At 37.5% G+C, this 24,139-nt stretch overlaps 1 protein-coding gene across 9 annotated transcripts in view; it reads right to left on the bottom strand.

Moving 5' to 3' along the window:
- Positions 1 to 689: 689 nt before the first annotated feature.
- Positions 690 to 24,139, bottom strand: part of CREM (cAMP responsive element modulator) — a 30,732-nt gene continuing 7,282 nt past the window's right edge. Inside the window, exons 2-8 of one of the 9 annotated variants that reach the window (XM_009708388.1) lie at positions 22,489 to 22,635; positions 18,946 to 19,037; positions 18,658 to 18,803; positions 12,321 to 12,327; positions 6,225 to 6,253; positions 3,497 to 3,653; positions 999 to 1,801 (exon numbers count right to left, since the gene is read on the bottom strand). In XM_009708388.1, coding sequence (XP_009706690.1) covers positions 1,657 to 1,801; positions 3,497 to 3,653; positions 6,225 to 6,253; positions 12,321 to 12,327; positions 18,658 to 18,803; positions 18,946 to 19,037; positions 22,489 to 22,635 — 723 coding nt within the window. In that variant the 3' untranslated portion in view covers positions 999 to 1,656. Of the gene's footprint in view, positions 1,802 to 3,496; positions 3,654 to 6,224; positions 6,254 to 8,256; positions 8,347 to 12,031; positions 12,221 to 12,320; positions 12,328 to 18,657; positions 18,804 to 18,945; positions 19,038 to 22,488; positions 22,636 to 24,139 lie in introns of those variants that run through there. The other 8 variants (XM_009708385.1, XM_009708384.1, XM_009708389.1 and 5 more) reach the window with 8 other exon arrangements.

Genomic DNA, 24,139 nt, shown 5'->3' with positions numbered 1-24,139 from the left:
GTAGGAACTAAGCTTTTCTTCCTACTACATCAGTAAGGCAATGGTGCTACTAGTTCCAGCAAAACTCCCAAATACTCTGCTCATAGACTGTAGTGGCCAACAAACAATTAGATCATTCCTGAATTAAAGAAATACCTGGAAGCAATTTCACATAATCACTATTTTCTTTCAAAGCACAATGGAAAGTTGGCACATACTGCATTTACCAGAACCGTAATCTGGTTTAAGCATGGGTTTATTTTAAAAAAATCTTCAGCTCTCACCTATAGGCTATTCTAGAACCCTGTGAATCAGCAGATAGTTACTGTTTATTGGAAAGCTTCCTTCTTTAAGTCACCTTTACTTCCTCTCAGTACTTTACAGAAAGTAAGAAAAGAACTACGCCATCAGCCTTTGCTATAGGCAACTGTCTACAACCATCCAGAATCTAGAACATGAAGTATTCAGGATGCAACGCTGAATTTTGATATATAGACCTCTAATAAATCAAATATTCTACAGACTACAGAAAATTTAAATAAATATCAGCCATAAAACAGACAGCTTCTTTCAGGTATTTACAATATACTTAGCATAGTGTCACAAGTTTAGGCATGCTTTTTTTCCTTTGTCCTTTTCCAGATACTCACAGGTTTTAAAGCATCTCAAATAACGAGGCGTTTAAAGGAAATCAGACGCTACACAGGTTAAACAACATGGTTCTATTAAAAACTATCTTTAACCATGGCACTCAGTGACAGCAATACAATACTTTTTTTCCACAAAGCAACTAATATAAAAATATGCCATAAAATCATTTGTAGACTAGTATGCTAGTACATACATGTAATCATAACATTCTTTTATAAACTCTTTCCTGAGATACCTTGAGTTGTTTGATTTTGTTGGATGCATTATCTTTATGGTTAATCTAAAACAATTGTAAAATATTTTGTATGTGCAGGACACTCAGTAACATGTAAAAAGTAGTATGTAAATATATGGCAAAGAAACAGCTCTTAGAAATTATGCGCTTTTTTACTTTGTTACTTTTTTTTTAACATTTGGCTCCTTGGGAGATGGAAGGGAAGAGCATGAAAAACCTGACATTAGAGCTATGAATTGACAAAAAGCAGGAAAGCATTTCAGGAATGTTAGGAGTTGGAATATAATATAAATGACACAAAGAGAAAGCCATAATTCATGTTGGCTCTGTATTGCATTATAAAGCAACTGGACATATTTTAGTCAGTTCACAGTATAATAAATATTTTTACTAATCTGTTTTGGAAGAACAAATGCGTTTTAGGGTTTCAAGCTCCTCTATAAGTTTCTTGTTCTGAACTTCTAGCACTGCAACACGACTCTCCAGACATTTTATATATTCTTTCTTCCGACGTCGACATTCTTTAGCAGCTTCCCTGCAAAAAGCAGAAGTAAAAAGTGCAAACAAAAAAGCCATTTGCATGCCATTAGAAAGCTCAGCAGAGTATGGAGACTATGACAGAATTCCAAATTTTGGAATATCTCCCAAATCAGTCTGAAAACACTAAGCAAAACTGGGTTCCACAAGGGCCTCAAGTGTCTCTTTCTCAAGTTCATATGGCAATCTGTAGAATTGCTTCCTCTCATGCCTTGATTAAAGTTCGTAATAAACGAGGTCCAAATGAAAGACAGTTATTCTGCTTTATGACAATAAAGATCTTTGAGGGCCTTGAGTTCCTCAATGAGAGTCTTGTTTTGGTTTTCAAGCACAGCCACACGATTTTCAAGACATTTGACATATTCTTTCTTCTTTCTGCGACATTCTCTGGCAGCTTCCCTGGAACCAATACAAGGCAAATGACTACAGGAACAGCCACGATATGGCAAAGACTGCATAAATGAAATTACCTGCAATCCCTGCAGTTCCACAATAGCAACAACCAACAACAACAACTGTTGGATTGCATAAACAGAACAGCAGATAATAGCCATAAGCAGTAACATGGTTAAAATACAATTCAAAACAACTAGAACTTGAAACAAATTCAGCATCAACAAACACAAAGATAGAATTAATACACAGAGGAACTGAGAAAAACAGTGAGTAAATGGTAACATATGGACTTGAATTGGACTAAACAGTAAGACTGAAAGCAGCATTTCTTCTTCCAGTCACATTCCATTTTGTGTGTTTATCAGGAGTATTATCTTCTGCAATCAAAATCTTAAAACCAAACCCAAAGAATTTACTTTCAGAAAACACAAGAACACTACCCTCTTCAGATAAAAAGCTAGATGCCAAGCTTACAACCTCCTGTAATTTTTTTACCTTAATGTAACAATCTGCAGTAAAATTTAAGTCCAAACAAATACTATTTATTAGTATTTTAGAACTGTCCCCCTGGGCATATTTCAACCACGTGCATCTGGGTTTTCTGTGTTGTTCCTGGCAAATAGCAGCCTGGAGCCATTCTTATAGTTCTGCTCAGAATTCTGTTATATTGAAGCTGAACACTTTGGGTAGTATTTTCAGAAGCATGTGACTGAATAAGCATTCAATTTCGGAAGAAATTTTAGAAGCCCTGGGAGTTCACTCCTTTAACATCTTGGAACGTGATCAATTGTCAAATTGCAAGAGTGCAACTTTCCAGCAAGTTATATGAGAGATAACACAGATGCTTGTTTTAAAACTGAAGAGAGGAGAAACAAAAAGAGGCACAACAATGCAGCAGTCCTCATAAGCAATTTAAAATAAAGGACAGGCATGAGAGCAAAGCAATACCATTAATTCCATCATAAGATAAGTGGCTATTCAATGTACTGGAGATCTGCATAGCAGACTATTTCTCCATTAATCTAACTGCCATTGATAATCGTGGCTACACATTTAAAAAAAAGGAGTCGTCCCCTAAAATAGCAAGAATGCAAAGAGAAAGACTGGCATTTACAGCATACAGTCAAGTCCATGCCAACCAATTAAAAAACACACAGCCACCTCACACAATATGCCTCACAAAATGACAGGGGCACTGCACAATAACTTATCCCAGGAGCCAAGTATTTAGGAAAGTTTATAATTATCATACCATCCCAGAATAAGTCCTCTTCACAGCATCATTAATAGACAGCTGCTAATGAGATCCTCAGATATTATCCTAACCAGTTCTTTGCTGGGATGGTTCAAAATGAGCAAACCCATACTGGTCATTTTACTGTTAGTAGGAGCAGGGGAAAAATCAACAATAAGTATACCTCCAGATCATCACAAAAATTATCAGAAAGGGACAACGCTAATACTGATTTCTGAATTACCATAATATTTTCAAACTAAAAATCCATGGTGATAAGGTCAACTCTAACTTTCCAGAGTTAACAGCCAATACTCAATGCTATAAGGATGTGGGATGACTGCAAAGAATTTCTTGTCTTCCCTTCATCAATCACAGACAGCGCTTATGACCTTAAGAAGAAAACTTCATTAGAATGTTTTGGGGTTTTTTTTGCAACACTATTAATTGTTGTATAGTCTTACCTATTTTTCATAAGTCTCAGCTCCCTCTTGCGTGTTGCCTCTTCTGCGAGCTGCTGAGGGCTATGCAAAGTCCCTGGTGAGGCTGCCATTACCACTCCCTGAGGTAAGGTAGTAGTGGGAGTTCGAATCTGGTAAGCTGGCATGTCTCCAGTGGCAGCTGTATAAAATAATCATATTTTAAACTTTATGGCAAAGAAGAACTATGCAAAAGACTCTCTGCAAATAACAGATTTCTGTTGATGAGTTATCCAGGATCCTTGCTACATAAAATAACTCACAGGCCTGTAATGTCACAACTGTATTTGTTATCTTACTAGCTTTTATTTCCACACTGTAACATAACTTATCTAAATTGCTCCAGCATGTGGCCCTGCTAGCCAGCCAGACTGAAGCCTGTGAAAGCTTCCACATGGCTCTTTTCAGAAAACATAGAGAAAGCTGTTTGAGAAACACTGTCAGAGCATCCACACTTATTTCCTGTTTGCACAATCGCGTGAAGAGACGGTCCTGCTGTTGCAGCCACCGAAGTTTATATGCTACCTCTGTCCTCTAACAGAGGTTTCAGGAACCAACTTGGTTCAGAAGTCAACTTTCTCCTCCTTCCCTGTGATAGCAACAGTACCAGCCTTACTGCCTCTCCTTCCTTTACAGCAGCAGTTTGGCAACCCTTGGAAAACCAGTGAGAGCTGCTGTTGCCAAAATGAAAAGGAGCAGACAAGTGCTCACGGTGAACAGGAATCTGTTCCTTGAGCAAGAGGACCACAAATAGGATGCTGCAGCATTCGCAGGCAAGAAGGGGTAGCAACAGTTGCATAGGAAGGGGTGTAGCTACACAGTAAATCAGAGAGCAAAAGTTCAGATTCAGCTCCTGAACCTACCAGTTTCGAGCTCCCCCCAAGCTAGATGGAGATCTGAAATCTGACATGGTATTTGGAACAAATACCTTTCTGATAGTCTCACCTTGTTTCTGTATTTCTGAGGTATTTTGTTCCTACATGATGCACTCCAGCTTTAAACACTGTGACATTCCTAAGTACCTGTGTCTTGTCTGACAAGGCGGGGGGAGGGGGGGTAAAGTAAACAAAAAAAAAATGTATCCCTCTTCAAATTATAAGCAAGTACTTATCTATTCATTTCCATAACTATTTTATATTGTCATAGAACAAAACTTCAAAATTTGTCATTGAAGCAATTGAATATAATAGATGAAATTTCAGGAGCTGTTATGTTATACTTAATTTATACATTAATTCTTTAAAGCAATATGCTTTAAATAATGGAAAAACTTAACTTGTGTCATGGTTTAACCCCAGCCAGCAACTAAGCACCACACAGTCGCTTGCTTGCTCCTCCCCTCAGTAGGATGAAGGAGAGAATTGGAAGGGTAAAAGAAAACTCATGGGTTGAGATGAGAACAGTTTAATAATTAAAACAATAATAATTTAAAAATTGTAATGAAAATAACAAAAAGAGAGAGAAATAAAACTCAAGAAAAACAAGTGATGCAAATGAAAAACAATTGCTCACCAACAACCAACCAATGCCCACCCTGTTCCCCAGCAGCAGCCCCCCCAGCCAGCCTTCCCCCTAGTTTATATGCTGAGCATGACGTCATATGGTATGGAATATCCTTTTGGTCAGTCTGGGTCAGCTGTCCCAGCTGTGTCCCCTCCCAGCTTCTTGTGCACCCCCAGCCTACTTGCAAGCAGCATGAGAAGCTGAAAAGTTCTTGACTTAGTGTAAGCACTGCTCAGCAACAACTAAAACATCAGTGTGCTATCAACATTATTTTAATCCTAAATCAGAAACACAGTACTATACCAGCTACTAGGAAGAAAATTAACAGTCCCAGCCGAAACCAAGACAACTGGGAAAAATAAAATGTAGACAAAAACACTTTTGGGAGGCTGATGGATAGAGCAGTAAAGAGACATCAATTAACTACAGGGGGAAAAAAACTAAAAGCTAAACTTAATAAAAGATTTACTATTATTCTTATTAAGTCAATGCAGGTGCTTCACCAATTAAATACAAAAAATAGGATCAAGCTGTGTTTAAGACTAGAATTCCACAGCCATGTTCTGAAATCATTATCAGCTTAAACACTTTGCACCTCCCCCCCTCTCTCGGTCCTTCGGGTAAAAGTGTTTGTGGAATTACAAGATGAACTGGACTAGTGAACTGACCTGGGTTAGGGATAATCCCCTGGGGATGGGGGAGGGAGAGAGAAATCATCCCAGGACAGCTCTGTGACCACTAGCAGGCAGCTGCCATGAACACAGGGCTTGGTCTTCTTGTACATCTATCTACAGGAGAATTACTTAACCCTTTCTTTAAGTTCTCCGCATCTCTTTGTGGTCCCAGTTATGTCAATGGGATGATACTTCAGCTCACTATTTATAGAAATGGAATTTTAGAAATTCTTCAGGCTCATCTTTATGTTTGCCACATTACATACATTTTACAGACTCTATGGTAAGAGCTATCTTTTTCTCTCTCTCATCACTAGGTAAAAAAGAGATGTTATCTTAGTTTGCATTAGCCGCAATGAATTAGAAATCCAAGTGAACCATTTTGTAGATCAAGACACAGGGAAAGACCCATAACCCAGGTCACCTCAGCCTGGCAAGATCAACTACTTTGTTGTCTTTGTTTGATCTACACTCAGATGTTAGCTAAACAGGACTTACTGATGCTGTTGTTAAGAGGACTCAGTGTAACAATGTACCTGCAACATGGCTTAACAAAAGCCAGTCCCTACCTCAGCTGCGATCAGCAAACACCACTGTAAGTAACAACATGTTGCATGAATAGTTTGAGCAGGTTCCAGCACTGTCTGTCCCCGCCTAACAGTTGGCTCACTTATAAACCTACCACTGTGTTAAGAGAGATAAATAACCATTTTCGTCCTATAGACCTTGTAAGCCCAGACACTGCAGTTACAGTAGAAAAAAAAAAAGCATAGCATTGAATAGCATTGTCAAAGTATCTTTTAGTTGTGCAGCGATATGTGCTTTACAATACATTATTGCAAATCAATTATTTAGAAATCTGCAAAAATTTTTGTATAATATCTCAAAAAGTTACAATAAAATACTGTTTCCCCCAAAAAGACATTAGGAAAGATGAAACAGGCTTTAAGCGGGGGGGATAAAATACCCCTGAAAAAATTCATAGTTTCAGTCTAGTAATGTATCTACATATTACAGAGAAGGGTACCTTCCATTTCAGCATCAGAGACAAAAATCCCACATACCTTGACCAGACTGACAAACCTCTGTGGCCATTTCTACTGAAACTCCATGGAGGTTTGGTCATTCCTAGCGTATCAGACATAGGACTGAGACTGTTAACAAACCAACAAACCTGGAGATGGTGTGTTGCCCTAATACATTGCCCCAGGTCATCTTTTTTTTTTTCTCCTTAAAATTGCAAGGGAGTACAAAGTCACTGAAAACCTGAAGCTTTGAGTTGAGACTTACAAAAAGGAAATTATTAACAGGAAGACAAACGAACAAACAAAAAACCAACCAAAAACACCAAACCACATTCAGAAGAGTACAACTAACCCTGTGAATTAAGCTCTGAGAAATTAAAAAAAAAAAAATAAATAAATTAAAAAAACCTGCAAACAAACAAACAAAAAAATCAACCAACCACCTTTTATCAGCAGATTCTTGGAAAAAGTAACTTGCCGAACACTAGAGAGCATCCCTGCACTTGAGTTCTTTCAGTGACGATCCAGGAGTAAAAAGCCTGATGCATGCTATGTATTAGTACGCCTATTCTGCCCTTCTGTGAGTCATAATGATGGGACTAGATTATCAAAGGCTTTTTAACTTCACCACTGAACTGGCTAAACAAGGCATGAATCATTATCCCTTTGAGCATAAAAAAAAACCCAAAACGTCGACTTGGAGCAGATAGTTATCTTCGGATTCATGAAACTATATGTACCAGCAACGAGCAGCAGCACGTAGGTACCGGCTGCGAAGTGGTTAACATTACAGATCTGCCGGAGGCAACTGACGAAGCAGAAAGGAACTGACTAAATCGCAGCATGACTTGGAGCTGACGTCAATGTGTATCTTGTTTGGAGTTTAACTTTTCCAGTTCCCTACTGCAACACGATTCCAGGAAACCTAATGACGTCAGCCTTTTGAACTCAATTAGCTGAGGAACAGACCATTTTAACAGTGGAGGAGAAAACAAGCAGGCGTTACAATACTTAAAATAATTGCTCTCCAAATTTGTTTGCATTCAGTATTTTCTTTAATAATGAAAACATAGGGTTTATTTACACTACTGAAAAAATGCACATCTTTTCTCTTACAGCTATGCTTAAGCCTATTTCAGTTATCAAATCTGAAATGTTTACTGCTGAACAAAAAAGCAGTGTCATTTTTACAAAATAAAAAACAATCATAAACATAGTAACATATAGGACTATCTCCACCATAAAGAAGAACTTAAAAGAAGAGTGGTGGATTTTTCAGCAAAATCCTGCATCATACAGTAAAGATTAGTTATCAGAATTAATCTGTGCAAGAACTCATGCACTAACAGTGATTTTTCCCCCAAATGAAACTGTTAAAATTGCCCTGAAATCCTACACTGACTAGATATAACCAGAAGCTATTTGTACCAGTTCTGAAAAATGAAAGAGTTACAGCAACAGGTTCAAAAGAAAATGTCACAAATAACAACTAAGCACTGCTTAGACATCCAAAAATATCATGTAAAAGACTAAAAATTTTTACCTGTTTCATCTCCTGTTACAGCCATGATCACCTTCTGCACACACGATCCTCCTGTTCCTCTACCAGAGCTCAGCATGAACTGTTCCAAACTAGCAAGCATGTGCAGGATTACAAGCAAGAGCACTGACATCACAGTGACCTCACTTGCTTACCACTGTCATTAATACACTCTGTCGCTGGAACAGCTCACTGAAACTGCAGCCCAAAGAACTCCTTTTCCAGTAAGCCTTTTTTTTCTTCCTCTTCCATATTTCTATATGCCTAGCTTTGTTCTTTTCTCCTGAATTTTGCATAAAGCTACAGAAAGCACTCACAAAGCTGGCTGTAAAGCAAGACCTGAAAATTCACAGCACTGACTGACAGAAATTAATACATGGCTCTAGAATTCATTAATGAATCCGAATGATAAAATCATGATTGGATAGAAAACAGGAAAATTTTAAAAATATGTGCAATTGTTTTGATTGGAGCAGTTCCACTAAAAGGCAGAGAACTCTGTCAGACAGACATGCAAGACAGGGAAGCTTAACAAGCTATAACAAATAAGTAAATGAAAGGCAAAAGCTCCTTGCTTTGGGGGCGGGAAGCCACAATCCACTCTTAATTTCAGTTGAAAGCTTCAGAAAAGATTGAAGAATGCTCTGAAAAAATTCAGTCAACTTAAAGCTAGTGATTTCAGATGCTGTAACAGGCAGAACAGTAACTCTGGGTAAGGGCTACCTCTCCCCCTTTCCCTCCTTTTTCAAAATAAGTCCAAGAGATTTGTAAAATCTCAGATCTAACAGAGTTATGTCTCATTTACATCAATTTAAATTAAATTTAAATTAATTCAGAACAACAGTCCAGGCACTGGTCTGTATGTAGGGCATAGCAAACTTCTAAGGCCTTTGTCTGTAATAAACAAATTCAGACTGGTAATTGGTCAACTGTGAAACTATGCCAAGGACAGCAATAATGGAAGCATCAATGCAAAAAAGGAGTGCCCTCTGATTACAGGACCACATGAACAGAAGATGAACAGATGAACTGAAGCATGCAAGAAATTCAAGCCAGAGATCTCAAATATCACTGATCTTATCACTGACCATATTATGAAAACACACATAGATCCCAACAGAATGATTTTTGATACACCTTTTCAACACTCATTTTCACTAATAATTAAACACTTTCTTTTGCTTCAGCTAGCAAAAAAAAAACTTTAACCTGTGTTAGGAAACTGTCAGGACATTGGAACTGCCTCTTCTTTTGCCTATGAATGTAAACTTGCAGCAAATGAAATATCACATAGTTGGATCAACACCTTTGGTACTTTTACACTAATCCTTCTTCCCCATCACAGGTTATCAGAAAATATCAGGCACAAGGCTTATGTGATGCCATCCATTATTACATGAGATTCATTAACATGACTGTGGAAAAAAATATAAATACATATGCTATCTGAAAGATTCTGAAACAGATCTTTTCAGCCCTAGGACTGACAGTTGTATTTTTTTTTTCTTTTACTTCTATGATTATTACAAATAAAATTTATATACTGTCTACCCAAAATCATTATAAAAATATACATAAGCGGAAAGATTACTAAGTAGAATGTTGTTTCCTATAACCTGTGCTATCATGACATTAAGTGGACAGTCAACTACAAAACATACTTAAACGACAAATGTTCATAAACTATATTCTTACAGACTTTCTAGCATAAGCAAGATGACCTGTAGTAAGGACGTATTAGAGACCTGTACATTGAACTAACTCCATTGTTTCACTCCATCCTGAATAACTCAAGTTTGTTAACTATACATAATTATTATCATAAAGAGATCTGTATTACTGTAAACATCCCCAGGTGCTTTCATACTCTTTATATACTCTTTTTTTATTAAAAAAATTTTTTTTAAGCTCTTCCAATATCAACAGCGTGTTTAATAAGTTGAAACCTTTTATTTTCTCATCATCTCTGAATTCACGCTTACTTACTATTTCCTTTGTGTTTTTCCCTGTATATGTTATGTAGCATTTTTCTTCTGTGTTAACAGCTATGAGCATCACTAAAGCACTGGACTTTGTTCAGGCCAAAGGAACAGAGAATTGCAGGAAGTCAACTTCTCTGAGCATGCACAAAGAACAAATCAATTTAACTAAAAGTATCTAGAAACTTCCAGAAACAGGATATATCAGGTATTCAGTAACCGTCTCTGAATCCATTTTGAAAGTTTTCATCACAGGCAAGACACTTAATGAGCTATACCATCAAGTAGTCGAGCCCATCACTGAGATTGAACAGGGGGGTTAGAGGACAGCCCTGTAATGAAGAGTCTGTAAAGGAAGGCCCATCAAGTGAAATTCCCAAGGACTGAAATGCTGCCAGATACAATCCCTAAGTTCTGTGCTTCTTCACAGACTGGGAAGGTTTGAAGAAACAACTGAGGAGCTACACTCTCTGCCTCCACCCCCAAAACTCTAAAGAATCAAAATGATAAATACAAAATACTACACAGTCAACCTGGAGAGACAGAGAAGTCTTCTAATTTAAGGCATGTGTACATATGCATATAGAAAACGTATCAGATTCATACTCAAAAAACATGTACTACCAGAGTGGGAAATTTGTTTGGAGGCCTTGAAATGCTTCTGAAAAGTCTTGGGAAGACAATATATTTCAGCAAAGAAGTTACCAGAGGCAATGGAAGAATTCAAATTTGACATCATTATTTAGCATTGCCTCAACAAGTTCAGGTTATCTACAAGCTATCAGCTTTATTCACATCCTGAGCTTCCTTTACAGCAAAGGGAGAGAAACAGCCACTTAAAGACAGAACTTACTTCAAACATCCATATTAGGGTAAAACAAGCACCTCAATCTGGACTTCACCAACTGTCACTAATATCTGTGTCTACATTTAGTTGATGACTCTCATCCACTCCATGAATACAAACTTAAAGTCTTCCTAGGTCTTCTCATGGTTTATTTCAGATAGCTCTTTTGGCTTAAGAAAGCATCCATACAGCCCTCTCTCCCTACTCCTCTGTATCAACTAATTAAAAAAATAAAAAAGAAAAAAAGGGGGGGAAAAGAATTCCCTATATCCTCCATGGCAGCCATTAATTTAGTGTCTCCATACAAAAACCTCTTCCCCATTTTCAAAGCTTTTCATCAGCACAATGCAAATCCCAACCCTACTTGCCCTGGTACCAGTAAGAATCCAAGATACCTTTGGTTCTCAGTCTCCCTCAGCATTTCCAAAAGACTGGGAACAGCAGAAGGAAAAAAAAAAAAAATCGTGCACAAACTACAGTAGGATCCAAGAATCACTATTTACAGTCCAATTCACATATGTGCATTTCATAGGACCCACAAAGTATCCTTCTGTGAGAAAATTAGCTCCAGTAAACAATCTCCTTTCTAATAACTACAAGAGTCGTAAGTTGCAAGGAAATTCTGCCCTAAACATATCCAAAGAACTTCAGAACTTGTGTTTTGTTAAGGTTGAGTAACTGCTGAAAAAAACTAATTAGTTTCATATATTAAATGAGATGCACCCTCAAAGTCTGGACAAGAGAATTCAAAGCAGAAAGTGATTTTATGCTGTTATTTCCTCTTCATAACTTCAAAAGAAGTAGCTGCTTTACTAAGCAGAGAAACTAAGTCTCCTCTCAAGACTGTCTCTCATCTTGTTATGCGTAATTATTTTATTTATTAGTGCAGTAATGTCAACACAAAATAAAAATATATGAAAAAACTAAAATGCACTAGACTAATAAAATATACCTTGAACAACAACTTGGCTTCCGGGAACAAAAAACTGTTGTGTGCCATCAGGTGATTGTCCTGCATATTGCACAATGGTAGCACCTGGCTGAGGAGCTCCTGAATTTGTCATTGCTAATGCCTGTAGTCCATGGATACCATCAGAGGCTGGATTAGAAATCTGGATTGTACCACCTTGAGTTATAGTAACTAAACATAAAAAGAAAAAGAAAAGTTAGGCAATAGAAAGAGATACAACACATGTTAAAAAGCACCTCTCCCTTTTAAAATGAACATTGTCTGATAGGACTCCTGGTCTTCTCCTTGCTTAAAGATCAATTGTACAATTAAGGCTTACATAATGCTAATGCTGATTTCCACAAATATAAAGCCTCTTGTGTAGCACACACCATGTGTATAACAGATAAAAAGCACGGTTCCACATGTTTTATGTCTATGCTTCCAGAAATATGGTCTCCTAGTTTTAACACAAGAAAAAAAGAAAAAAATAGTAGCTCCTAGTCATACAGAATCAATGTTTTAAACACTGATGTAAAAAAGTTATTTGATAAACATAGGGTTTTTTTTAACTCCCACAAAACAAAAACCAGAGCATCTAGACAAAGGAAGAGCAAGTCTTCTGACAGTCACAGTCCTTTCCTTAGTGTGAGAGAAAGTCTAGCCCAACAGTGTTTTTCCAAGCTGTACAAAGCTGTAGAGTCCAATACTTACATAAAACCAGAAACAGAACAAAGGTTTTTTCCCCCCATGTAATCAGCAATATGAAAAATACAAATATACTTTCACCATTAAAAAAATCATATTGTGTTGCTCACCATAATTAAATATTTAGACAAAAATCAAATTCTCCAGAAAGGTTATTAATTGTATATTCCTTCTGAAATTAGCATCGTCTTTGTTAAGAGCAGAAATATAGAATCATAGAAGGGTTTGGGTTGCAAGGAACCTGCCTTGGGCAGGGACACCTTCCACTAAATCAGGTTGCTCAAAGCCTTGTCCAGCCTGGCCTTGAACACTTCCAGGGAGGGTGTATTCACAACTCTCTGGGCAACCTGTTCCAGGGCCCCACCACCCTCACAGTGAAGAATTTCTTCCTAATATCTAATCTAAGTCTTCCATCTTCCAGTTTAAAGCCATTGCTCCTTGTCCTATCACTACACACCCTTGTAAAAAGTCCCTCCCCAGCTTTTTTGTACACTCCTTTTAGGTACTAGAAGGCTGCTCTAAGGTCTCCCCGGAGCCTTCTCTTCTCCAGGCTGAACAACCCCAACTCTCTCAGCCTGTCTTCATAGCAGAAGTGCTCCAGCCCCCTGATCATATTTGTGGCCCTCCTCTGGACTCACTCATGCAGGTCCACGTCTGTATTATGCTGGGAGCCCCAGAGCTGAAGGCAGTACTGCGGGGTGGGTGGGTGGGTGTGGGGGGGGTCTCACCAGAGGTGAGTAGAGGAGAATCACCTCCCTTGACCTGCTGGTCATGCTGCTTTTGATGCAGCCCAGGATGTGACTGGCTTTCTAGGCTGCGAGCACACATGCTGGCTCATACTCAGTTTTTCATTCACCAGTACCCCCACGTCCTTCTCCTCAGGGCTGCTCTCAATCCATTCTCCACCCAGCCTGGCCTTGTTGAACTTCATGAGGTTTGCACAGGCCGACCTCTCAAGCCTGTCAAGGTCCTCCTGGATGGCATCTCTTCTCCCAAGAGTATCAACTGTACCACTCAGCTTAGCGTCATCCGCAAACTTGCTGAGGGTGCACTCAATCCCACTGTCCATGTCACCAACAAAGATGTTAAACAATACTAGTCTCAATACAGACTCCTGAGGGACACCATTCATCACTGGTCTCCATCCAGACATCGAGCCATTGACTGCAGCTCTTTTGAGCATGACCATCCAGACAATTCCTTATCTACCAAGTGGTCCACCCATCAAATCCATGTGTCTTATGTTAATTAAAATACTCCTGGAACTTTTAGATGAGAACCCAGTTCCCAATAAGTAAGAAACTTCTTTCTCCCCCAAAAGATATTTAAACTACAATCATTGTCATTGTATTTAAAGTGGTCTGAGATGATACAAAAGTCCTATATAAGTGTGGATTCAGGACTGCCAACTCCTCCAATTTCACTGTCAGATTCACAGTATTTGATGACATTCTTGAAGATTCAGCTCTGGTCATCTGAATACATGATTTGTTGAGACACTCATGTGAGTTTTGGAGATAGCTGATTTCAAATGTTCTCTCTTGACAATAGTAGGTTATCTTGAAAGTGCAACATCACATAATAACACTTCAAAGAGCACTGAGATACTAACAGTTGATTAGTAAGCTGTTATTAGTAAATTAGTAACTACTAGATGTTCAGCTAATTTTTTTGAGAGTGTAGTAGAGTTAACTACCAAAATTGCTAAATCCTAACCGCTAAATTAGCTTCTTTTTGGAGAAAAGAGGGAATTCCTCTCATGCTGAATTAAGCAGAAAGCCCTATCTGCAATACTGGAACAGGGTTTCAGCATGGACCTCCAGTCCTACCCTTGGAATGTAGAACATGTAATGTAGGAACTAGCTGGAAGCTGCATACAGGTTCCATAAGGCACTGGGGGGGGGGCGGAGATGGGGGACACACAACACGCCCACAAGATATTGTTTCAGTCTGGCCTCCAAAGCAGAAAGTACCCCATTTGGGGGCAGGGCAGAAGAGAGAAAAGCAAGAAAAATTAATCATTGCCTCCTCTAATCTTCACAAGATCCAGGACAACAGCAGGTTCCCAGCAGCATGCAAGCTTCCCAGCACAATTTATCACCTCTACCTCCCAGAGAAGTTATACAGAGCCAAATTCTGCCTCTCACAGAGTTAGCGCCAAAAATGGCATGTCTACACCATCACAGTACCATACCAATAAAAACCAGTCAATTTGGGTTCTTAAGCAGTAAAACATCAGCATAGGATCATACAAAGTTCTTAGCTCCACAGTGAGCCTGGGTAACCAATTATGTCACTGCTGTCCTGCAGCGATTCATTCATTCAGATTACAATCCAGTACTTTCTAAACAAGAGTGAATTAACTCCAGTAACTCTCCCTCACAGGAGTGATTCCTGCCATATTACCAGCATACTGCCCCCACCCGATTCACTATCCTGATCTCAACCACTGCACAGACCTGTGTTGTGCTGGAGCTCTACTGGAAATTGGGCCTTCTATGAAGAGTACAGGATTTTCCTGGCCAGTCCCTGGAGTTGTACATCATGCAGGTAGATGGATCTAAATGGCATCTTCTCTTCTAGCTAGGACAGAAGACGATACCAATACCATTCTCTGAGTATGACCAACAGCTCTAATCCAGAAAAATCAGATCTTTCCCTCCCTTCCAAAACTGGGAAAAGCAAGTAAATTTGGTCTTTCCCAAAAGATTTATTAATTCTCCAATTGTTAAAAACCTGTCCTAAGACAGCAAGCAACCCAAACAGACGGCAAAAGAACTAGTAATTTTCATTTCCTCAGATCGTTTCAGACAGAACATCATGATATGCACAGGTAGGCAAAGGGGGGTGGGGGTGGGGTGGGTGGTTGATTCACACACTCCAACTGAGCACTCACTTGGTTATACCACCACCAGAGGTGAGGTAAACCAATTTTTTTTCGGTATTCTGTAACCAACATGACAGAACTACAGCCAACAGAGTAGGTTTGTAGTCAGATCAGACTACAAGGCTCATATGCAAGACACCGCGTTATGCAAAACTATCCGTTCCCCTTCCAGAAAGGTAAAACATATGTTGATGGAGGTAACTGGGATAGACATTTGATCTAGCTGGCCATGCCTGTCAGTCTGCTTCCTAAGCCAAAGCCAAGAAGCTCTGAGGAAAAACAGATTTGGAAACCATGGCAACGTACCATTTTGGATGGTAAAAAGCAAGCAAAGAACAGCCATCGCACTGCTAATAGAAAAAAAAATATTTGTTTTTCAGAAAAATTTACTTATCAACTTCTTCCAAAAATAGTCATCCCAGACATCCAGACATCAACATAGAGTCAAAAATTATCTTTTCAACTAAACTGCCTTTCCTATGCAGGAATAGAGAGAGCAGTAGAGAAAATAAAGAATCAGCAAATGTAGTAACATACGATATCTGTTTTAAACCAGGGGACAGTACAGATATGGCTGCAGTGACACTGCAAGACCAGTTCTTCATTGCCATGGACACAGTACAAGCTTAACACATCAACCGCTGGATGCCTGCACCAGAGAACCTATGCAAACAATGCTGGCCAAGAAGAGAGGAGTACTCAGATAAAAATAATGATAAGCAGAAGTAAAGAGTTATTAAAAGGAGATGTAAAGATAAAATAGATACATGTAGTGACCTTCTGCATCATATTCAGACTGAAATCAACACAGGAGATGCTGCATTCCCACAGAGTGTTCCCCGTTTTTGCTAATGGCAGTTCCTTAGGATCACAGGCAGCCAACAGGATGGTTGCTCAGAAACATTGCAGATCTGTGCCTTATACATGTAAGGACTAGAAGTCAACATTCAAGCTCTCTTTGGTAAATTCCAAATTAAGACCCCCTCTACTACAAGGAGATGACCATCCTTGCTACCACTTGGTACCAATTTTTGCTAACCAGAATTAAAGAGAACACACAGACTTCACTGAAGCAAAAGAGATATGATATTTTAACTTACAAAGTTTAAAAAAAAATTTAAAAAATCTCAAATTAATGAACTAATAAAGTAGGTAAGAAAAAATATTTCCAGGAAAATAAAGCTCTGAAAACAAAGTTGTTGAGCCAGAATCAGCAGAGTCCATGAAGGCTGACATTGCATCCTGAAGCAGTGCCTCATTATGGCTGAGAACCTATTTAACAAGTTAAACTACCTTAAATACACAGCACATGTTTTAGGCTATGACCATAACTTACTCAAAGAAAAAGCAACATAAAACAGAAATCTTCTATGGTTGGCTCATGCAAAAGCTAAATTTAAATTAACATAAATGAGATTTAATTAATTTTTTGTGGACTTTGTTAATTCAACCATATTGTTGGTGATGCTCTGTGTTACTTGATTTTTCAGAAGTAAATGTTTGATTGAACAAGAAAGCAAAAACTGTGAATTTCATAATTCTTTTATACACTTCCCTGTCACTATGATTTATAGCTATGTTCAAATTAAAACATCCTCAATTAAGAACCACCTCCTACAAGACATTGCTAGTAAAAGTACAACCCTGGTTTCCTAGAGGAATCTATGATTAAGAAACCTAAACTCCTAATTTCTTAGAAATTCTAAAGGTTTGAAGGCTCACTAGAACATAGTACAGACACTATAGCACTTCTTTTTAAGCCTTGAAACTGCAAATATACTTTTTTTTAAACTAAGTCAAACCAAAAATGTAATTCAAAAACTGAAGAAAATAATTTAATTTGGTCAAGAATACCTGCCAGATTCTGTAATTTAGCATGACCACAAGTCCACAGAAAAGAGCACTTCAGATGCAGACATTTATTTATGTCTATACTTTTCTTACCCTTTCTGTAAGGTATCTTAGGAGCCCAAGCAAAATTACTTTATATGCTGGAAGTGTAGATAATATTATAGGCAAATTCAGCTTTCTCAAGAGTTCATAATTACTTTAGTTGTATACATAAAAAGTAACTGAAGAATTTTAAAGGTGACTAGAATACAACTAGAGAGCCATTCTATCCTCTTTTATATACTATTGTAATGTTTTAATAAGACTTCCTCTGTTCTCTTGTTTCAGGAAAAAAACCCCAACACATTTCTTTTGCAATTTTCCTGTCATTATATCAAAGAAAAAATACCTGCATTTCAGTGTGTCTACACGTGAAAAAGACATGAAAAAAAACCACAACAGTAGGAGTGAAACTTTATCCAATACATAATTGAAAAAAAGAGTTATTAGAAAGTTATCCCTTAGATGATATATGATTAAGCCCAAAGAAGCTATAGAGAATGAGTTATGCAACATTTTTAACATAAATGCAGGAAAAAATTTTTTTAAAAAAAAGCCAAATCTATAGAACAGAACTGTGAATCTAACTTTTAACTCGCATTTGGATGAATTTGGAAACCATGATTTAGGTTAAGTCTGCAGTTAAAGTGTTAATACTTGACTACTGGAAAGCAAGAGACATAATTCTTTTAAGAAAGAAAAATCAACGTTAAGAAATAATATCATATTCCAATCTTACACTTTAAAAAAGTCTAACTCACTAATTGTCATTTCATGTAATGAATAGCACTAATACATAGCAAATCATAGTAATTTGAAACTGCAATGATTTATAACACTAAACATTCACATAAAATGTCAACATTTTTCATTTCACCTGAGACTCACCTCCACATTTTTAACGCATAGAAGTTCTACAAGGACTAAATCTAGCAGGCAACAAACGTTACAAGAAACAGACTAAAAGTCCATAATGCCCATGTTAGGAAAAATTAAATGTAAAAATTGAAATTATTTAGAAATACAGAGGCTCTTACTCTTCTTCACCAAAATCCAACATCTCTACTTCATTATGGAACACTCAGAAACAAAGTTGCTCCTATATATGTTCTGCAACATCACATAGTTATCTTTGCAAACGTACTGTATTGCCCTGCGTTACTATGATACAGGCTGGATGGCATGGCCATTGCAGAAGTTCCAGAAGACACTCCTTCATCTTCTGACTTTTCTTCTTCTTCAATTTTTGGTACTGCAGGAGCATCTGATGAGAGTTCATTCAGAATTTTTCTAAAAAAGAAAGTAAATAATTTTATATATTTGAAATTCCATATCCATGAGAAAGCTAAGTCACTGGCTTTTATCAGACAGTTTTCCTGTAATATATAAGCCTCCTTCAAAAACAAGCAAAACCAAAATAAAAAGTCCTTACCGGTATGAAGGCCTTCTTGAAAGTATTTCCCTACGTTTTTGAGAATCAGTTATCCCTTCTGATTCTGTAGATTCATCTGCAATTGATGCTACCTGTAACAGCAAAGTTTCTGAAATTCATAACTTCATAAAAAAATAAGATCACAACAGAGTAACAGATTATTTTTAAAAATTCCTTCCACGTTTGCATACAGGAAGTTTGTGCGCTTATTTATCTCTAACCATGTGATCTTGGATTTCTTTTTCCAAAGCAAATCACAAATTATGAGGTTGGCAACACATAGCCACTTAGATGACATCTTTTATTTGAAAAAGGAAAAAATCAAAATAATCCAGGTTACTATTTTTGTGAATGACACCTAGAAAAAGTACTGAAGACAGAAAATTCCTTTAAACATAAAAAAATTATACAATTTAATTAGCTTTTGAGGTTAAATTAAACATTTAAAATACAGAATATTGCACTAATGCACCTTAAATAACAGTATATAATACAAAAGCCTCTTCACAACCACACCAAAGCTATTTATAAAATAAGTTTATTTGAATATACACACTTATTACACTTACCAACATACATTCATAAATACAAGTACATTGCTTAGCAATACTGTGTAAGTTTTAGAAACCCCTGACAAGTCCAGAATGTCTCATTTTCTCAAACCTTTGTTATTAGTATTTTCACACATTTTCTCTTAAAATTACCCAAGATGACATTCGGGTCTGGAGCTGAACCACACTCTTTACCACCAACTATCTTATTACACAGAACTGAAAGTGATTATTGAACAAGGAAAACACACTATTTTCTTGATTCATTTAACTACTCAGAACTATTGGTGTGTAAGATTTCCAGACTGAAACAGCGCAGTAAAGTTAGTGTCAAAAATGACCTTTTCACATAAAGACAGACCAAACTGCAGTTTCAGACCAAGCGCTGTGTTAAGCTAACACTGAACAAACATGAGTTAAGTGATGAGAAGGTTCAAGTGTTCCACCTGGGTGCAGCGGAGGCTTCCCTGCAGCTCAGGGAAGACAAGGAAGAGCTCTAGAACTAATGCAGCTGCCAGGCCTGAGGGCTCAGTGCTAGAAACAAAACCTGCTTGACCTCAACAGAAAATGACTGGCCGGAAGGTTCTGGAAATTTATAGGCCTGGGTCACCCCAACTCAAACCTATAACACTACACCTTGAAAGAAACACAGGACAAATAGCAGGAAAACAAGACCTTAGTGCCTTTAAACCTTTCCATTCCACTAAGGGTTACCGATAGCCACCCCTAGTTTGTGAAGAAGGCCAAAGAAGTCAGTAATAGTCATACGTTGGGAAGAAGGTAGGAAATCACGAGTCAATTTAAGCATTTTAATGTGGAAGAGGACATTTTCTGTAAGAAATTTCAAAAGTTCTAATTTTCATCAGGACAAAGAGATAAATTTAATGTTTCAGTTTGTTCTAATAGCAAGCAACCACATTCACAATGCTACCCAGTGGAAACCATTGCCATCTTTTCCTGGACATCACTCAGACTTCAACTTTACCACACTGCTCTGCGTTGGAACAAATTTAAATTTGAGCTCATGTTGGTCTCCTAATAACTAATACATTACAAGTGGGAGCAAGTAGAAAAGTCAAATAACAATCTGAACTTCAAACTTTCCAACAAGTAAAACAACATTAACAAAACAGTAAGGAACATGATATAGATAAGCATTTTTTTCATCTGAAAACCAACAGCATTACAAGAAAAAATTTTGAACACCTTCCGGTTTAAAGCTGCAGGTGTTTGAGGGAGAGGTCATGCAAGCTTCAACATCAAGTTTCAGCATACCTTTTTTCTTTTTTTTTATATTAAAGTAAACTGGTATCATTTCCCAAGTTCCCCACTGTCTGGCAGAGATGGGATATCAAGCTAAAGGCAAATGATCTGGAGGAAATGCCAGGTGGCATGATAAAGTACTTAAGAGGATCACAGAAGGGCTGAACAACCTCTGTAATGGAGTCTTTTACAGCATCTTCAGGCCCTTCTTATAGAATCACCTTATTTGCCATTAGTATGCTCAAATGAAACCAAAGCAAAACCCTGGAGGTAACTAGTCAGTATTAAATCAGGACACAGCTTTCCTGTCTCTACTCATTTGGGAAAGAGAAGACAGACAGAGTTCACTCAATACAACAAATAGTTGACTTCCACTCCCCTAAGAAGACACAGCAGCAGCTGGCAAGAGATTCCAGAGAAATTCCTCCTGAGCTGTGGAGCAAGTCCTCTGTTTTTGCATGTATGTCCTGACTATATTGACTTGAAGAAAAGCATTGGCAGAAACCGGGAATGACTGTAATATGCCTATCTGATAAAGTTAACTCTGGTAAATTGCAGTTAGAAATCATTCCATTTTAAAAAATATCTATTTTGAATACTTTGATTTGACTTCAAGTTTGACCAAATCCAAGTCTCTTGATTTCTACTGCACCTGTTTCAATAGTGATCTAGAATTTCAAAACCCTACCAGGTCCCATCATCTACACCTACCGCTTACAACTAAAATATTCAGTATCTGGCCAAGGTTTTATTCTTTTTCTTCAATCTCTAAGATAAATCATACTTACATATGCCTTTTTATTTACTATACTTGAAAGCTACTAAGAAGTTTCAAACATTAAAGGTGTCTTCTCAAGTAGACTGACAACACATGCCTTTTCCTTAACATGTTACAATGACTGCAGGTCAAACAGTTCACACATAACTGGTGTATAGCCTCTCTTACCAGACATATCAATTCTATTTGCAAAAAGCAATTCAGTTGACATTTCACAGTCAGATTTTAAGAAAACTAGAGCAAAGGTATTCTTAGCTACAAGAAAAACACCAATGGGAGGCCAAGTCATTTTCAAAACACTGCAAGTGCATTCTCTCTAGTCTTTTTCACTATTTAAAAACTCTGAAAACTCCTAAGAGTTTTGCACCAGTCCCTGTTTTCTAACATCAGCAACTTTAAACATGTGAAGATTTGCCAAATAAATGTTTATTTTGAGGCTGCCCTTATTTTTGGTCTTTACATGGCCACACCCACAAAAAGCAATACCAGATGCTCTAACAGGGCCTGCTAAAACCAACAAGGAATCATTTGACTATGTTCCCTTCCATTACATCCAGATCCTCTCCAAAAATACAGTATGAAATATTTCCAAATTTATGAGTTCATAGTCTCATTAGAAACACGATGGTCATAGAATTTAACAAAACAGAAAAACTGCAAGATACACTAAAGTAAGGTCATGTTGTTACACAAATTTGTTGTTGCATAAGTTCATGGTTCCAAGACACAATTTCTTAAAAGGTAAACAGGAAGCATTAAGGAATCGCTACACAATGCTTGCAGAGCTGTTACTAGTTGGCAGTTTGCCACCTTCCCCCCAACGCCGTTTCCTGCACCATATAAGTAAATCTTGCTGCACTGGTAGGAATGAAGAGAAACTGAAGATGGGGTTGTGGGGAAGAGTTATGAGGCACCAAATATTCATGAAAATGAAACAATAAAAGAGCTAACCTGAACAGCTTGCATGTGTGGTGACTGAATGACTGAGGGCTGTATGGCTTGAATGACACCCTGGACATGAACAGTTTGACCAGAAGGCAACTGCACTAGAGTTACAGCTGGAGATCCTCTTCCAGCACTTGATGCAGCTACAGAAACCTGCAAAAATTACAATCATCATGTTTTAAGTAACATGCCTTAAGACTTCACCAAATGCTTTTAGAAGCTATACTAAAACAAACTGGGTTTGATGACATATCTAAAATAGCTTAGATGTGTGTAATTATCACACAGAGAAATAAACTAGTTTTACTAGTAAAAGTTTGATGTGTATCTTTCCAAATGGTATGGAAAGCTTAAAACTGTCCCCTAACAAATTGCAAATCTTTCTTCCTTCCCCCCCCCCCCCCTTTTTTTTTTTTCTCCTCTCCAGAGACATCAGGTTTTCTTTTCAATTAGAAACAACCCTAAGCTATCACACACTAAATCTGCTGCCGGTAGCATGAAGGTTAGGAAGAACCTCAAGAAATTTTAACAAAAAATGTCGATATTCCCTGAAGTGGTATGTTGCTGCAACAACACACAGAGCAGAATGTTCTCAGTCAGGGAAGGGGAAAAAAAAAAAAAATCCAGAACTGCTTTGGTTTTGCTTGTTCGTTAGGCAAGAAGCTGTGCTTTTCAGATAGATGTCTCAAGAGACATGAGAACTTTTCAGATAGGAAAAAAAAAATAAAAAATTAAATAAAGCAATACATGGATATGTAAATTGATTTAGCTTAATAAACTAAATGTGTTTATTAATGAGTGTATCAGTGGTTCAATAGAACAACAAAAATAAAGAACAGATGAATCTTCTTTAAGCCTAGCACAGCTGAAGAAAGTGTTCTGTTTAGGAATAATCTGATCCCTTTTTCTGATGACATTTTAGAGCACACACAGCTTTCCCCAGCCCTTGGCTTTCAACCATCGGTACTGAGGACGAATGGGTTAAGAAACAGTTAAACACCTACAGGCTAAGAAACAGTTCAACATTTATGCTATTACCATGAAGTCAATTAATTAACAGCAACAAATACTGAAGCAAAAGCAAAACACTAGGATTGATCTCAAGTTCTGTGTGAGGAAACATCTCTAAACTCAGAAGAGAAAAACAAACATAAATTATATGATAAAAAGAGATACTGTGTTTTTCAAAGTAAACTGCATTGAGAAACCTTATTTCTATATTCTGCATGTACAAGAATAAACCCAGACTCATATCTAAAATTCTGGTATTATTCCCTTCCTAGCTTTGTTCTCAGCCCCAAGAGGTATCTGGTACAAGCAGTAAAGGTAGAAAGAGATGACAGTGAGAAGAAAAACATGATGAATGCCAAATATTTAAAAAAAAAAAGTTAAAGTTTTGTATTTTTCTCTATTCAAACTGAAGGGTTTTTATTTCAAAAATTAAAGAAGCTTTAATTCCTGATCCATAAGCCATTGCTTGTCTGGGAAACATTCCTTTCTTGAAGTAACAGAAAAATTTTAACTACTATTAAGATGCACTACTATCAAAAAGACCAGATGTTGGCTCAAATTATCTTGAGAAACAATGTTTCTAGGAAACAGAGACAGGATCTTGTCAGCATTCACTATGTAATTGTTCAATTGTTATAGGAAACTG

The sequence above is a fragment of the Cariama cristata genome, unplaced genomic scaffold (assembly GCF_000690535.1).
Source record: "Cariama cristata isolate BGI_N322 unplaced genomic scaffold, ASM69053v1 scaffold16379, whole genome shotgun sequence".
Taxonomy (NCBI): Eukaryota; Metazoa; Chordata; class Aves; order Cariamiformes; family Cariamidae; genus Cariama; species Cariama cristata.
This window is presented reverse-complemented; position numbering and strand designations above follow the sequence as displayed.